We start from the raw sequence: 17,287 nt of genomic DNA on the forward strand, positions 1-17,287 counted from the left end.
GGACAACCTAGAAGAAATGGACAAATTCTTAGAAGTATACAATCCCCCAGGACTGAACCAGGAAGAAATAGAAAATATGAACAGACCAATTACCAGTAATGAAACTGAATCAGTAATTTAGAAACTCCCAACAAACAAAAGTCCAGGACCAGATGGCTTCACTGGTGAATACAATCAAACATTTAGAAAAAACTTAACACCTGTCTTCCTCCAACTATTCCAAAAAATTGCAGAGGAAGGAACACTTCCAAGTACATTCTATGAGGCAAGCATCACCCTGATACCAAAACCAGACAAAGATATCTCAAAGAACAAAATTAAAGGCCAATATCACTGATGACACAGATGCAAAAATCCTCAAAAGTATTAGCAAACCAAATCCAACAGTACATTAAAAGGATGATACACCATGATCACGTGGGACATCCCAGGGATGTAAGGATCTTCTTCAACGTCTGCAAATCAATCAACGTGAGACACCAAAGTACACACTGAAGAAGAAAAACCAAGTGATCGTCTCAATAAACACAGAAAAAGCTTTTGACAAAATTCCACATCCACTATGACAAAAAAACTCTCCATAAAGTGGGCATAGAAGGAACATACCTCAACATAATAAAGGCCATGTATGACAAACCCACAGCTAAAATCATTCTCAATGGTGAAAAACTGCAAGCATTCCAAGATTAGGGACAAGAATGCCCATTCTCTCCACTGTTATTCAACATAGTATTGGAAGTCCTAGGCACAGCAATTAGGCAAGAAAAAAGAAAAAGGAATCCAAACTGGAAAGGAAGAAGTAAAATGATCACTGTTTGCAAATAACATGATACTATACATAGAAAATCCTAAAGATACCACCAGAAAACTACTAGACCTTATCAGTGAATTTGGTAAAATTGGAGGATACAAAATGAATATACAAAAATTGGCTGCATCTCTAATCACTAACAATGAACTATCAGAAAGAGAAATCAAGGAACAATCCTATTTACCATCACATCAAAAATAAAAAAATACCTAGGGGAAAAAACCTGTATTCTGAAAACTGTAAGACATTAATGAAAGAAACTGAAGATGACACAAACAGATGGAAATATACACTGTCTTCTTGGACTGGAAGAATTGATATTGTTAAAATGTCCATACTACCCAAGGTAATCTACAGATTCAGTGCAATCCCAATCAAAATACCAATGGCATTTTTCACAGAGATAGAACAAATAATTTTAAAATTTGTATGGAAACACAAAATAGACAAAACAGTCTCAAAAAAGAAGAACAGAGCTGAAGGAATCATGCTCCCTGACTTCAGACTGTACTACAAAGCTACAATAATCAAAACACTAAGGTACTGACACAAAAACATACAAATAGATCAACAGAACAGAATAGAGAGCCCACAAATAAACTTGTGCACTTATGGCCAATTAATCTATAACAAAGTAGGCAAGAATATACAGTGGAGAAGACAGTCTCTTCAACAAGTGGTGCTAGGAAAACTGGACAACTACATATAAAGAATGAAATTGGAACACTTTCTAACACCATATACAAAAATAAACTCAAAATGGATTAAGAACCTAAATGTTAAGACCAGAAACCATAAAAATCCTAGAAGAAAACATAGGCAGAACACTCTTTGACATAAATCGTAGCAGTATGTTTTTGGATCTGTTTCCTAAAGCAAAGAAAATAAAAGCAAAAACAAACAGATGGGACCTAATTAAACTTAAAAGCTTTTTGCACAGCAAAGGAAATCATCAACAAAACGAAAAGACATCCTACTGCATGGGAGAAAATATTTGTTAACGATATGACCAATGAGGGGTTAATATCTAGAATATCAATATATAGTTCATACAACTCAACATAAAAAAAAATACCTGATTAAAAAATGGGCAGAAGACCTGAATAGACGTTTTTCCAAAGAAGACATACAGATAGCCAACAGGCACATGAAAAGACGCTCAACATCACCAATCATCAGGGAAATGCACATCAAAACCACAACGAGATATCACCTCATACCTGTCAGAATGGCCATCATCAAAAAGAACATAAATAATAAATAGTGGCGAGGATGTAGAGAAAAGGGAACCCTTGTACACTGTTGGGATGTAAACTGGTGCAGCCACTGTGGAAAACAGTATGGAGGTTTCTCAAAAAACTAAAAATTGAACTACCATATGACCCAGCAATTCCACTCCTGGGTATATATACAAAACCCCCCCCCCCAAAACACTAATTCAAAAAGATACATGCAACCCACCGTCCACTGCAGCATTATTTACAGCTGCCAAGATGTGGAAGCCACCTAAGTGTCCGACAACAGACGACTGGGTAAAGAAGGTGTGGAACACATATACTATGGAGTACTACTCCGCCATAAAAAAGAACGAAATGTTGCCATACGCAACAACATGGATGGACTTGGGAGGGCGTCATGCTAAGTAAAGTAAGTCAGACAGAGAAAGACAAATACTGTGATGTCACCTATATGTGGAATCTAAAAGATACAACAAACTAGTGAATATAACGTAAAAAAAACCAGACTCACAGAACAAACTCGTGGTGACCAGTGGGGAGAGGAAAAGGAGGAAGGGAAAGATAGGGGTAGGGGAGTAAGAGGTACAAGCTATTAGGTGTAAAATTAGCTACAAGGATATTTGTCCAACATGGGGAATATAGCCAATATTTTAGAATAACTATAAATGAAGTTCAATCCTTAAGGACTGTGAATCACTACACTATACACCTGTAACTCACATAATACTTTACATCAGTCACACTTCAGGAAAAAGGAGAGTGGAGGAGGCCACAACTGGGACTGCTGTTAAGAGCAAGGCAGTAACAGAACAAAAGCATGAGGTGCAGAGCCCTCCCGGCCGCACCCACACTGGAAGAAATGACAGCAGTGCTGTCGGTCTGGGTGGCCCTGAGCCAGGGTGCAATGGAGGGGTGGCAGCCCTGCCGGGACTGGGGAGGCTGGGCCCAGGTCCTGGCGTTGCCACCCGCCCCCTACCCAGGGCAGCTCAGGCTGGCCCCCACGGGTACCTGCCCAGCAACCCAGCGCACTGCACGTGGATGGGACACGGACGGCCATCCGGCTTTGCTATTTGAGGGTTGGTGTGTGGAGGGAACGGTGAGGCCATGACGAAGGCAGTCAGCTCTGCGTGTGTCTGGGGAAGGGCTCCAACGGTCCTCCCGTTTCAGAGAAACTGAGTCACGAGGTAGTGCGTGCCCCACCCCCACATACCCAGAGTCTCGGAAGGAGCGGCACGCTGGTGCCACCAAGTGGCCCGTGGGGCGGCGCCCCGCGTGGTCTTGACCCACGTGGCTGCAGGGGCCGGTGCCTGTTCGGAGGTGGGTGGGTTCCCAAGGTCGCGGGCCTGCCTGGAGCACAGGCCACCCTCAGGCAGCTGGCCCCCTCCTCCCCAACCCTCCTCCACGGAACCCACGTCAAAGAGTGGGGCAACCCCTGTCTTGGGGAAACTGAAACACAGGAGAGCAGAGGAATTTGTCCAAACCACACACATCAGCAACAGGGCCGGGACGGGACCCCAGAACGCTCAGCCTCCGGTCCCGGCTCTGATCCCTCAGGGCAGGGGGCAAGCTATCTCCCCTCCTTTTCTCCCCCTTCGAGTGGGCGCGATGCAGCCACTGTCTCTGACTGTTCTGAGGGCCAAAGGGGCACCAAGGTGCCCTTTAAACCCCAAATGCTTCCTCTCCCCACCCCGACTGTCCACCCCTCCACACAAATCTGTCCTGGGCCTACCAGGTGTCTGGAGGGAAGCCTGGGTTCCCAGTCGCGGGCCGTGTCCCACCAGGACCCCTCCTCCCACCGCAGGGGCTGCGATGGCGGCACAGACGCTACTTGGAGGCGGCGGTGGGGCAGTCGCTCTGCCCTCATCTTTAATGGCCAGTGCGGTACAGTTAGTGGACAGACGGGTGGACACCAGACGCAGAGGGGCAGGGTGGTCACAGCGGTGCCGTGGGTACCTGTCCTCCCCATGGAGAAACCCGTCTTTGGCAGGATGATCTGGGAACGCCCCCAGCTCAGGGCACTGAGCCAGCCAGGACCTCTGGGGGGACCCCACGCCTTCCTACTTGCCAGGGACTCCAGCATTTCTGTCCCTCCCTGGGCCTCCCTGGACAGGGCTCAAGGCCTAGGTCACAGGTTGACTTTAGCCAGGGCATGGGCCCTGCTTTGCGGCCCCCAAACTGTCCCCCTCCTGTATCACAGGTGGAGGATCCGGAAAAATCATCGGGGGTCCCCAGGCAGGCACAGACCCCCAGGCCTGTGGCATCAGGTGGGTACCAGGGTGCACATGGGGTGCTGGCATGGGGTGGGTGCACCCAGGCCAGCACCAAAGCTGGGGTTGCAGAAAGGCCAGCGCAGACCGTGGTCTGAAACCATTCAGACCCAGAGCTTACAGCTCCTTCACGGCAAACGCATTTTGCTGGGGAGACCCAGTGTTTAAGAACGGGGACGGGGGGAGACCTGGGGGCGAGGGGTCCCCAGTGAAGGAGGTGCTGAGGACGGTGTGGCTGGGGCCATGGGGCCCTCAAAGCAGAGCCAGGTGAGGGTCACCAGAAGGGGACACCAGCTGGTGGTCTGTCACTGTCCTGGCTGGCACTGGGACCACCAGACACACGCAGGTGGCAAAGGGCGGAGTGAAGACGGAACACAGAACACAGTGCTGGCGGGACCCTGTGGCAGCCACACGTCCAGGCCTCCGAGAACTTGGCAGAACCTTGGGGCCGGAGTGAGGGCAGGTGGGCCCAGAGAGGGTGGCGGTATTGGCACGGGGAGGAGGCCGGGGCCCCGCAGGCACTGCAGGCAGGGGTGGGGAAGGGCCCCGGCAGCCCTCCCTGGGCAGGGCTGGGGGCCCAGGCCTGGCTCAGAGGCCAGCGGGGAAGGAGGCGTTGGCGGCGGAGCGGTCGGGGCAGGTGCCGTGGGCGTCCCGCGTGAGGCTGTAGGTACAGTAGGCCACGGCCGAGCCCAGCGTCAGCCCCGTCATGTAGGACACGGTCATGGTGTTCCCTGCAGACAGGACCAGACCTCAGCTGGTGGGAGGGGGGCCACAGCGAGGGCTGGAGCCGAAGCTCTAGCTTCTCAGGTGTGAAGCAGTGACCACGGCCAGCTCCCGCCTGGGAGGTGGCCGCCCCAGGACTGTTCCACCCTGACTGAAAGTGCCGGGCGCTCCAGGCCTCGCCTGCTTCTCTTTCTCTCCAGCCTCCTACCTCCAACTGCTTCCTCGTCATGGACCACTTAGGATGTCTACTGGGCTTCCTGAACCTACTGTGTCCAGAACCCCCCTCCAGTGCCCCTTCCCACACGGCCCCCTCCCCATCTCACTTGACGGCAATCCAACCTTCTTGCACTGAGCAGCAGGCCCCCCTTGGGAGTCCTTCTTGACCTCCCCCCTCGCCCCACCCCCCGTCCTTTTCTCACACTCCATCTCCTAGTCCATCAGCTGGCCCCGTGGGCCCTGCAGTCAAAACGGATCCAGAATCCAGCACTTTCTTCCAGGCCCCTCCCACCTGTTTACTACTCCACTGCTGCCCCCTGCCCCAGGGTCTTTGCACATGCTATCCCCGCCACTCCGAACACTCTTCCCTTGCATTGTCACGTGGCCCCTCACTACTTTCTCCAGGTCTCTGCTCAAGTCACCTCCTCAGTGAAGCCTTCCCAGACTGCTCTGCTTCCATTGTGAACCCCCTACCACGACTCCCTCGTCCCATTACTCTGTTTTACATTCCTCAACCACGCTCATCACCATCCAACACATTACATCATTTTGTTGTCTCTTTGTCACCTCTGGACTGTCAACCCCACAAACACAGGGATCACTGTTTCGTCACCACTGTGTCCCCAGAACCTAGAACAGTGCCTGGTGCACGGTAGGGGCTCACCAAGTAGCTGTGAGATGAACGAGGGGGTAAGTGGTTGGCGAACGTCCCCAAGCTACGAGCCCCAAGGCTGACTTGACCCTGGGACCCAAAGGTAGCTTCTCGCTGTGTGGTCTTGACTTCTACGGGCCTGGGTTTCCCTGCCTGACAGTGGACAGCCCTGCAGGCGAGCAGGGCGCGGGCCGAGCAGGGCCTTACCTGCTAGCTCCCGCTGCTTGGGGCTCACTTTGCCCGCCGCCAGGATCATGGGCACGCTGCCGAAGTAGCCGTTGCTGATGCCCATGAGTAGGGAGAGGATGCAGGGCCAGGCCGGGTGGCGGAGGGCGGGCGTGCTGCTGGGGTAGACGCACAGGATGAAGAGGGGGATGAAGACCACACGGAGGCAGGAGCAGGCCAGCAAGTGGGTGCCCTGCCAGTCCATGGGCAGCGCCGCCAGGATCTGTGGGGAGACAGACATGTGGGCCCATGCCACTCCCCTTGCGTCTTCCTGGCAGCCGTGAGGCCACCAAACCCCTCATACGGCACCCAGCTAAACACGACACACGTGCCCCTGTTCAGCCTGCACAGCGCCCTCGCCGGGTGGGGCTCTTGACATTATTTGAGAAACGAGGATACAGAGGCCCAGAGGATCAGGCCCACCTGCATCAACACGTACGAAGCGGCAGCAACTGAACCCACTAACTAAGCTTTGCTCCCTCGGGAAGCACAGACTCGAGTTTCTCAGACCTCCCAGCTGTGTGACCCCAAGCAGATGGCTTTCCCTCTCCGAGCCTTGCGTTCTTCTACAGAAGACCAACGACAGGCCAGCCATTTCTGGGTGCCCTCCTCCGTGTGCCCACACCTGTGCTCAACTAGTGAGTGTGGGGCAAGCGCCGCCTCCCCCAACTGCTCCCGGCTGCGGTCTGGACCATGGCTCTGCTCCCGCCCTCCCCACCAGGAGCCACGGGCATCCTCAGCTTGGGGCCTGCGCCTCCCCGGGGACCCTCCCCGCGGCTCCCGCAGTGACCCTGGCGTCTGCTGCCCCCACCCACGGCGTCCTCCCCCAGGGCCGGGAGGGTTGGCGGGGGCGCTCACCTTGCCCACGAAGTCAGAGAGGTTGAACACGGCCATGATGAGAATGGGCAGCCACTCGCCCAGGACGCAGTGGTGGATCTCGGACTCGAGACCCGGAAATAGGCACAGCGTGATGAAGTAGGTCACGGCAATGGAGAGCATGTCCGCCCAGATGACGCGGGCCACCACGTAGCGGTGCAGCAGCAGGGCTGTGGGCGGCCGGCGGCGTCAGGGGGCCGCACACCTAAGGGGCCCCAGCCCGCCGGAACACCCCCTGCCCTCCGCGCGCGCAGACGAGACACGGGACGCCGGGGCCCAGCCCGCCCCACCTCGGAAGGAGGGCCAGCTGCGCCTGATTCTCGGCCGAGGCACATCGAAGCGCGTGTAGGCTCCCCCGCCGCCAGTCACCTCGTGGGCTGGGCTGTCCTTCGGGGACCCGCCGTTGGCCAGGCCTGGGCCCTGGTGCTCCTGGAGGGGATACAGGGCGGCACGCGTTTCGGTGAGAGCCCCCCGCAGGCTCCTGCCTGCGCTTCCTCGCTGTCCCGCAAACACGCCAAGCTCCTCCCACGCCCCGGAGCCTCTGCGCGTGCGCTTCCCTCTGCCCCCACCCCACGCCCCGCCCCCATGCCTTTCGTGTGGGTCCTCACACCCCTCCGCACGGCTCGGGTCTCAGCCCGGAGCCACTCGCGGACCCTCCGTGACCATTAAGGGGGCCCCGGTTTCTGACGTGGGCCTTGTCTCAGCCGGCCTCCCTTTGCCCGGCCTCTGGCTCCGCGCAGTGTCCGGGGCGCCCCAGCCCCCCAGGATGGCTCCGGGCGGGCCTGCGGGGGAGGCCACAGGTGTGGGCCATCACACCGGGGGCGTGGGGAGGTTAAGGCCTCAGGTGTGGGCTGTCACAGCCAGGGGGCCTCAGGCCTCAGGTGTGTGGTGCCACCAAGGGATGAAACCTTGGTCCACAGGACGAAGGAGGGCCCGTGGGTAGGAGCTTCGGGCCACAGGAGGAGCTGGAGCCTGAGACGACAGCGACAGCGGGGCGCGGCTGGAGGAGCTCGGCTGGGACGGGGCGGCGGCCGTGCCGGGCCTCCCGGCTCCCTGCGCCGACCTCGCGACTTACAAAGTGCACGTCCTCGGCGGCCACGTCGTGGTGCACGCGGTAGCCGGCCGTGCGGCCGGGGCGGGGCCGCGCCGTGTGGTAGAGCACGAAGCGGCTGCCCCGCACCAGCAGGTGCAGCAGGAAGCAGAGCAGCTCCAGGCCCGCGGAGACCAGGAAGAAGATGAGCGTGCCGGCCCGCTCGTCGGGTAGCAGCAGCTTCGTGAGGATACGGCTCAGGGAGACCATCACGCCCGCCGTGCCTGCGGGGGGAGGGGCCGTGATGCGGGCGACCCCGCCCACTCGACCCCGCCCCGCAGCCCTGGGACGCGGACACGCTGTGGCAGCCCACAGGATGCGCCCGCGCAGACCGCCCCTCTCTGGCCCCTGCGCCCGGCTCACACACACCCCACCCCAGGCGCACTGATCACGTGTCTGCTGTGTGCCCGGCACCGTCCGCCCTGAGGACACAGTGGGGACGACGCATGCAGGCCCTTCCTTCTGGGGCTCGTTGGGGAGAGGCCCCAAACAGGTCGCAGAAAAACACCAATGATTGTGCAGGATTTGGGGGGACAGGCAGAGACAAGGGGGCGAGCATCCATTGGCAGAGGGCGGGCATGAGCTCTACATGTTTGTGTTTGCGGAGCTGAAAGGAAGTGGTGGGCTTGGAACCAGGTGGGTGGGGTCCTAAGGTCACAGGGGAAGGTGGTGGGGGTCACGGCAAGCGGGGTACCTTCCCGGAACCAAATTCCACAGACGCGAGGCTTGGAGCCCTGGGGGCACCTGGTGGGCCTCACCGTATGTAGAGGGTACAGAGTACCCCAAAGGGGAGAAATGGGGCCCAGAGTCCACCTGAGTCCTGCCCCACAGCACGGCTGAGCCTGGTCCATCCAGGCCCGGAAGGAAGACTGAGGACATCTGGACGAGGTGCTCCGAAGTGCTTGCGGCTGGGCTGAGGGTGGGGCGGCCCCCGTGCTGGAGGGCAGCAAGACAAGAGGGGGAGTCGGCTGCTCGGACCGGGGCTGGGACGCAGGGATCACCCCGGAGGGCAGGTCCACATGACTTGCAGGGACTTAGAGCACTGGGTGTCGGGTAGGTCTCAGGTTTGAGCAAGGGGGTGCCCGTCACTGAGCAGGGGCCGGTGGGATGACGTGTTGGGCTTGGGAAAGGGAGTCTGAGTTGCCAAGTGGGGGTGGGTCTCTGAGGAGAGCTTGGTGCTGAGGGCCGGCACTTGACATCACGGGTGTAGATGAGCTGCCCTGCACACACATGCACACACAAAACGCACGCCTTGCACAGACGCTGCGAGACACTCGAGACCCATGCTCAGAGTGTGGCACGTGCTCCTCACATCACAGAGGACTCTGCACCCAAAGAGACCACGCCTATCACAACCTCATCCCTCCTGTCTGGGAGTCCGGCCCCCCACCAGCCAGGCGATCGCCAGCCCCGCCTCGGTCCCAGGAAGAGGGACCCAGAGCCTAGGCAGCTCTGAGGTCTGCAGATACTCACTCTCCCCCGTCATCACCCCCTGCGTGTACCTCTTGGGCAGCATCCCCGTGTATCCGTAGAAGCTGGATTGCTGCACTTGAGAGAGAGAGAGAGAAATAACCATGAGACACCACTTATCACCTGTTTGCTTGGAACAGAATTCAGAAGTTTGAGAACACAGTTGGCAAGGGTTGCTGGGAAAAGACATTAACACCACTGGGGGCAGAGGGACCTTGTCCAATCCCCTCGCGGGGTGGGGTGGAAACAGCACCACCCCCTGCATAGCACAGTCCTGCCTTCGACGTCCCCGCCCCGGGGCTGGCCAGGCTCCCCAACCTCCTCTGGTCATTGACACTCAAGCAGAAATGACACGCGTCACTCCTGGACCAGGTAGGAAAAGCCCACATGGTCTTCTGGTCTGTCCTTCCCCAGGGGCGGCCACAGAAGAGGCCATGTGTTACAGACGGGGAGCCACCGGCAGTCCGAGTGAGTGTGGAAATAATCCCACTGACACGCTGGACGTGCAGCAAGTGTCAGAAATAAGGCCGGTTCTGAGAAGCCACTGAGACCTCTGGGCTCGTTTGTTACCACAGCATAACGTCTCATCCTGACCAACAAGACAGAAGTGCAGCAGTATCTGGGGAAAATGAAAATGTACTGGCTCAAGCCCTGTGGTCTAGTGACTCCACGCCTGGAAGTAAACCCTGGAGCAGGGCTGAAAAACTAGCATCTCCTTCCTGGTGGGGTTATCAGCATTTTTTTTTTTTTTTTTTTAACGAAATAGAGCAGACCTGAGTACAAAGCCTGGATTGAGAATATTATTTCACAAAGCCTTGATTTCATTTATAAACACACACACACACACACACACACACACATACACACGCACACATGTGTGCTGGGTCATAATGTGAAATGTATCTCTTTCTGAAAGTCACCATCAACAGAACAATTGGCCTGGACCTTTGCAAACATCATTGCCACAGAAGACAGAGAAAGGCTGAGGACCTTTCGGATTAAAGGAGACTAAAAATGTGACCAGTGATGCAACGTGTGATCCTGGGCTGGGTCCTGGGTCAGAAAAACCAAACGCTGTACAGGACATTACCGCGACAAACAGTGACATGATTATGGATTGTAGATCTGATAATAGTATTGTATCAATGTTAAATGTCCTGATTTTGGCAATTGTAAATGTGGTTCTAGAAGAGATGTCTTAGGTTTAGCTGTTAAACACCCTGAACTGTTACCATTTAGGCAAAGAGGCATGATGATGTCTGCAAGTAATTCCCAAACGGTTTAAGGACAAAACATACATTTTCTATTTATATATATTTAGGGGAAATTTCATATATATACATATACTTTAGAAGGTGGAGGAGGGGGACTTCCCTGGTGGTCCAGTGGTTAAGACTCTGCGCTCCCAGTGCAGGGGGCCCGGCTTCGATCCCTGTTCAGGGAACTAGATCCCGCATGCCGCAACTAAAGATCCCACACTCGGCAGCGAAGATCCTGCATGCCGCAACTAAGACCCAGCGCAGCCAAATAAATAAATACATATTTTTTTAAAAGATTCTTTTAAAAAAAAAAAAAAAAAGAAGGTGGGGGCAGGGAGGGGGAACAGAGAAAGCCAGCAAAGGAAAGAAAGCACATGTGGCAAAATGTTAACAATTGGTGAATCTAGGTGAAAGGTATACGGGAACTCATTATATTATTCTTAACTTTCCATAGGTTTGAAACAGTTTCAAAATAAAAAGTTAAAAAAAAAAATTTTGAAAGCTACCGCCCCAGAGAAACACAGTGACACGGTGACATGGGCAGGAGAGGTTGTGAAGCCCGGTTTATACCTGAGAAAACCAGGGAACTGCCTCCGTGTCCACATGGCATGTGGGCATGTGGACATGTGTGTGGAGTGTGTGCTCTGACTCTGTGTGTGACCAGCGCACGCAGCCCTTTGGGTGTGCAGTGTGCGTGCATGTGTGAAAGTAGACGTGCACGTGTGAAAGGAGACTCGCCCACGTGCACGTGGAAACGTACCGGCACTGAGCCTGGCTCACCCTGTATTAACATGCCCCCAGCACACGAACAGGGCCGGTGGGACGGCCCGCAGTGGGCACCCAGGGGCTCAGCCCACCCCGGCCCCTGGCCCTACCTGTGCAGCCGAAGGCCACGGTGCCCACCGCAGCCAGGTTGATGGCATAAGCCTGGTCGCGAGAGAAGAGCTGCAGCCACACGTCACAGATGCTCATGAACAGGAGGGGGCCCAAGGCTAAGAGGTAGCCTGTGTGGGGAGAGGCCAGAGAGGTGGCAATCGATGGTGGGCTGGGGGAGCCCCCTCATCCCCCAACATCGAGCCAGGTCTGAGGTGCCCTCTCTCTGCCTTTCCCCTTAATACTGGGAGGGTGCGGACATCTTAGAGTTCTAGGAGGGGCACCCAGAAGGCTTCCTGGAGGAGGCGCCTCCAGCTGGGTTTTGAAGCTGAATGTTACCATGGAGACAAATGGGAGAGGAAGAGCAGGGAAGAGCAAGGGCCCCGGGACACACGTGGGGTGCACAGCAGCCTCGCCAGGCGCAGGCATCATGCCAGCACGTGTTACACGCACATGGGCCTGACACTGTTTTCATAGTTGAACCCCATGACATTCCTAGGAGGTGTGCCCATCTTACAGACAAGGAGAGTGAGGCGCACACAGGGAATGGAGGGGCATGTGACGGACAGGTGTGAGGGCCGGGAGCCGGGTGGGCAGCGGGCAGCGTACCCGCGGTGATCCTCGTGTGCAGGCTCAGTCTCTCCACCAGCACGTTGTTCAGGAGCACAGCCACCAGCGCCACCAGGATGTAGGTGAGGCTCATGTCAAACACAATCGAGGTCCCTGGTGGGGGGGAGGGTAACAGGGGTTCAGGGGAGCCCCACCCTCTGCACCTGCCCCCGCCAGGCACTGCTTCCTCCCTCTGCCCCAAAGGGGCTGACAGCCCAGAGAGGGTGAGTGGCTGCCCTTGGGGTCACACAGCAATTCACAGCCGAGCTAGGGTTTGAATAAAATGGGCTCCCCAAGTGGGGTCCTGCCCAGGGGGTTTCTGGAGGGTGGCAGGCCTGAGCCACGTGTGCAGGGCAGCACGCGATGGCAGGACGCGACTGTGGGGTACCCACCTGGGTACTTGTGGTGCAGGTAGTCCACGTCGGTGATGAAGCTGTTGTACGGCAGCAGGAAGCCCACGCCAGCCAGGAGCGTTGCAAAGTAGACGGCGCGGTAGCGGTCGTCAGGCACCGGCTCCTCTGCCCGCAAACCCAGACGCCAGGTGAGACGCAGACCAGCCCATTCGCGGCCGCGACCACCACATCAGGGCCACAGTCCACCACGGCACCCCCATCACGACCACCATAGCCACAGCCACTCCGGCTGCCACCCGAACCACAGACACGGCCTCCCACCATGCATCTGTCACTGCCACCAGAAGCACTGCCACCTTAGCTACCATCACCATGGCCACTCTCACCATATCCAAGCCACCAAAGCCATCGTGACCGTGGCTACTCTCCATCACTATGGCCACAGCTGCCCACGCCACCACCATCATGGCCATTATCAAAAGTCACTAAACACCATGGCCACTGTCACCATCGTACCCACCATCATGACCACCATCACCATACCCACGGTCCATCATCACTGTGGCCACTGCCACTGTATCCACCAGCATCACGGCTGCCGTCACCCTGGCCACCATCCATCCCCATAGCCATGGTTGCCAAAGCTGCTGCATCACAGCTGTTATCATCACCTTACAGCCACTGTAACCATGGTCACCGTCACTGTGGCCGCTCTCCACCTTCATGGCCCCAGCTGCCCCAGTCATCACAGTCATGGCTGCCAGACATACAACCACCAATACCACGGCCAGTGCAGCCATCACCACAGCCACTGTCCGTTACCAAGAGGCTGCTGCCACCGTGACTCTCACCATCACGGCCACTGAAGCAGCTGGCTGGAGAGGAACAGTGAGACGGCCTTTTGGAGACTCAGCTCCGGGACCAGCTGGGTGGCCAGACCTGGTGGGGCTGAGGCAGTGTCCTCTGGGAGGCTACCTGTGCTCTAAACCAGCGTCCAATGTACAGGGCTGACTCTCCTATAGTGTTCACACATCCGGGAACCACGGGCAGAAGTGGGAGTGGGACCACTCACTATGCCCCTTAGAGATCCAGCAGCAAAATGTTTGCTTCCCACCCCCATGACTTGAGGCTCCGCCGGGCCAGAGGGCTTTGCTCCAAAGGGAGGAACGGTTCCCCCCCGAGTCACAGTGATCCTGCAGAGAGCAGGGCGGCTGCTCTGGCTGTGGGGACAGGTCCTGACCGTCATCACTGGGAAATCAGGTTGCTCCCGTGTGGGTGTGAGAGAGTAGGTCCGCAAGACAGGAGATTCCTCACGGCCTCTCTCAGGACGTGCAATCCCTGTGACACAGTCAATGGAAAACGATACCAACCCAAGTCCAGCAGGACTGCTAGTGATCCAGAGCCTTCAAGAATGAAGGTTGGGGGAATTCCCTGCTGGTCCAGTGGTTACGAGTTGGCACTCTCACTGCTGGGGCCCCAGGTTTGATCCCCGGTTGGGGAACCAAAATCCCATAAGCCACATGGCGCAGCCAAGAAAAAAAAAAAATAACGAAGCTTGGGTCACCCACCGGGCAAAGAACCATGACCAGTTAAGATACTTGTGGTGGGCAAATGGAATATGGGATGGGTGGTGGGAGAAGGTAGTTATGAATACCAGCTACAATCACGTGACTAGTCACAGACATGAGGACTGACACTGTTATGAATATTGCTTCCTTTTTTTGATATGAATGTGTGTGTGCATGTATTAATCAAATACTTTTATTTCATTCACTTTCTCACCCCCGTATCATCTAATGTAAGATGTGTTCGTAACAGTTAACCCTGTGTCTCAGTATTGAAGTTTGGGGGATCAAAGGAGAAGTGTGAACATCAACACACAAGGACTTTGCATCCTTTGGGGAAAGGGTTAGTGTGTTTTTGTTCATATGGGGGTCCGTTATGTCCTGGTAGGTGGGGGGTTGACTGTTAGTGTCTTTATCTGGAGACTAAGTATGGTTTAGGGAGCTGTGTATAGGAGGCAAGCTGGTAAGGGGTAGACTGTAATGGTCAGTTTGTAGGTCAACTTGGAGGCTGAACCACAGTCCTGTTGTTCAATCAAACACCGACCAAGGTGCTGCTGTGAAAAGATTTTTCTTTCACAGAAAAATCACACAAAGGCCCTCCTTAGTTACTTTAAGTTTGATCAAGAGGGAGTTTACCCTGGGTGGGCCTGACCTAATCAGGTAAGACCTTGAGGTCTTCCCAGAACTCAGGGACCCCAAACGGCTCGTGCCCCTGGGATTCCAGCCTGCTTGTCATCTTCCGTCCTGACCACCTGCCTGATGGACTTCAGACTGGCTTAGCCAGCCTCCTCTTTAGCCAGCCAATGTCCTATAATAAATGCATATGCATATCTATACATCTATATCTGTATTGCATCTTTAACTCTCCGTCTAGCTGTGTCTATCTCCTACTGGCTCTGGTAGAACCTTGACTGACGCAGCCACCGTCACCATAGCCATTACAGCTAAAATCACCACTGCCCTGGTCACCATGGCCACCATCCAATTCTATGGCCATGGCAACGTGGCATCCACTACCTGGCCAGGAGAAGCCTGGGGATGGGCCCCGAGCTGACTCTGTCCATACACACGGGTGCAGGGAGATTATCCCAACCCAACATGGGTCTCAGCCCGCAGAATCTCCACTCCCCATCTGCAAAGAGAGGGGATGGAAGCTGAGAGTAAGTCTCCATGTCGGAGCCTGAAGTGGTCCTAGTATAACCTGTAGCCAGCCCCCAAATGAGCTATCACTTACAGGGGGGCCTCCTGAGCGCCGGGAAACGTCTTAAGCCACATTTTGTGGATCCAGTTGCAAGCACATTAGGGTGGCCCCAGGATCATTCCCCTTTTCCAGATGAAGAAACTGAGGCCCAGAGAACAGTGACTTACCCAAGGTCCCTGAGTGGACAGAGACAGGAGCTGGGGTTGAACCCAAATCTGCCTAACTCCAGACCTGCACACTGCCCACTCTGCCAGTCTGATCTCACAGGCAACTGGCCTATTTCCTCCATGTAGGGAACCTGAGGCTCCGAAAGGTTGAGGCACTTGCCCTAGGACACACAGATAGGTGGAAAACCGGATATTTCTTTCTTGGGGTTTTTTTTTTGGGCTGTGCTGTGCAGCTTGTGGGATCTTAGTTCCCTGACCAGGGATTGAACCTGGACCCTCGGCAGTGAAAGCGCGGAGTCCTAACCACTGGACCGCCAGGGAAGTCCTCAAAACTGGGATGTTTGAACCTCACATCGATCCTCTTTTCGGACACTTTCCCATCTCCACTGAAGTGAGGCATGGCTTGCTCTGACCCAAGAATGCAGCCAACGCCATATGCGTCAGTCGTAGACAGAAGTTTACATACAGGTCAGTGCATGATTCACCGTGTGCCCTCCCACCTCCTCAGTGGTCGTGGAAACCCACGTTAAGATGGAGCCTTCCCTGGGCACACGGCATTAGTGAAGGCACTGGGCCGGTGGGCTCGTTTGTTACCACAGCAGATCTAATCCATCCTGACCGACGCTGCCTCCCGGGTTCAGTGACCCCCCCCCCCACAAGGTTCCCCATCCCGGGAAGGCTCCCACAGCCGTCCCTGCTTTGGGGCAGACACGTACCCTGGCTGCACCCTCACTCACCAGAGTCCGTGAAAATCGGGATGCCCCTGGCCCTACTGCCCTGGGCCTGGGCTACCCCTGCCACCACCTCCTCCAGCTGGCCGCTGTCGAAGCTGAAGCTCATCACCACGCTCCTGTGTGGCGTGCTCGCCACGCTGGGCTCCTGGAGTTGCTGGCTGCCCACCGAGCCCATGGCAGCCCTGCTGTGGGGAAAGCAGATGACGCAGGCTGGGGAGGCCAGGAGCGGATCCCTGCCCCACTGCCACGCGGCCAAGCCTGCACCCCCGGGGGACCACCGTCTCTATCCATCCCACCCACCTTGAAACAGCACGCAGGGGCACACTAACCTGAGTGGACGAGCGATGTCACGTGACTTGTGTCTTAAGATGCTCCCTGGCTGCAGCGGAGAGCAAGGCTGGAGGCCCGCGTGAGGGCGGCGGCAGTGGGCACAGCGGAGAGAAAGAGACGGGGGGGAGAAATATTCTGAACACTTGTGTGCCAGCACCGTGCTCGAGCGTCCCACGAACCATCTCCCTCTGGGAGGGGGTTCCGACATTCACTCATTTGACAGCCGATGTTAGAGCGTGAACGTCCCGCCGGCCCACCACCCCGATCTCACAGGCAGTAAGCGGTGGGGCCTGAACCCAGACCCAGGCCTGTGGGACCGTGAGCCACCACGGCCCACCGTTCTGGGGCCGACCACGTGGGGGAGCAGGAAGTCCTCCCTTTGGTCTTCCTCCGTTTCTCTTGCCTCAGCTCAAAGCTGTAGCCCTTATCTTTGGAGGAAAGGAAGGAGCTGATTGATCCTCGAGGGAGTAACACCCCCATTGTGTAGGTGACCCTGTGGGTGTTGGGGGGTCTAGTTCTTTCCCTGAAACATTGATCAGTTTGTTTTTCTGACTTTTATTAATTTATCTGATTGCCAAAAGGATACAAATTCGCTGTAGAGAATTTGAGACAAAGATGGGACACGGAA

The 17,287-nt window shown here is 55.8% G+C and overlaps 1 protein-coding gene across 3 annotated transcripts; it reads right to left on the bottom strand.

Moving 5' to 3' along the window:
• Nucleotides 1-4,769: 4,769 nt before the first annotated feature.
• Nucleotides 4,770-16,504, bottom strand: SLC29A4 (solute carrier family 29 member 4). Of its 3 annotated transcripts, none has more exons than XM_029221457.1 (11): nucleotides 16,333-16,504; nucleotides 15,065-15,072; nucleotides 12,702-12,825; nucleotides 12,310-12,423; nucleotides 11,703-11,794; nucleotides 9,572-9,641; nucleotides 8,084-8,322; nucleotides 7,299-7,437; nucleotides 6,991-7,178; nucleotides 6,115-6,355; nucleotides 4,770-5,047 (listed from the first exon to the last, which is right to left on the bottom strand). In XM_029221457.1, exons 1-11 carry the CDS (start codon nucleotides 16,502-16,504, stop codon nucleotides 4,905-4,907), a joined length of 1,530 nt encoding a protein of 509 aa, XP_029077290.1. In that variant the 3' UTR covers nucleotides 4,770-4,904. The 3 variants fall into 3 exon arrangements, with proteins under 3 accessions (XP_029077290.1, XP_029077289.1, XP_029077288.1); XM_029221456.1 differs by having other exon boundaries at nucleotides 9,572-9,646; nucleotides 11,703-11,831; XM_029221455.1 differs by lacking the exon at nucleotides 15,065-15,072 and adding an exon at nucleotides 15,638-15,643 and having other exon boundaries at nucleotides 9,572-9,646; nucleotides 11,703-11,831; nucleotides 12,702-12,827.
• Nucleotides 16,505-17,287: the final 783 nt, after the last annotated feature.

Source organism: Monodon monoceros, unplaced genomic scaffold (genome assembly GCF_005190385.1).
Source record: "Monodon monoceros isolate NGI ecotype Baffin Bay Population unplaced genomic scaffold, NGI_Narwhal_1 Super_Scaffold_13, whole genome shotgun sequence".
NCBI classification, from domain to species: Eukaryota; Metazoa; Chordata; class Mammalia; order Artiodactyla; family Monodontidae; genus Monodon; species Monodon monoceros.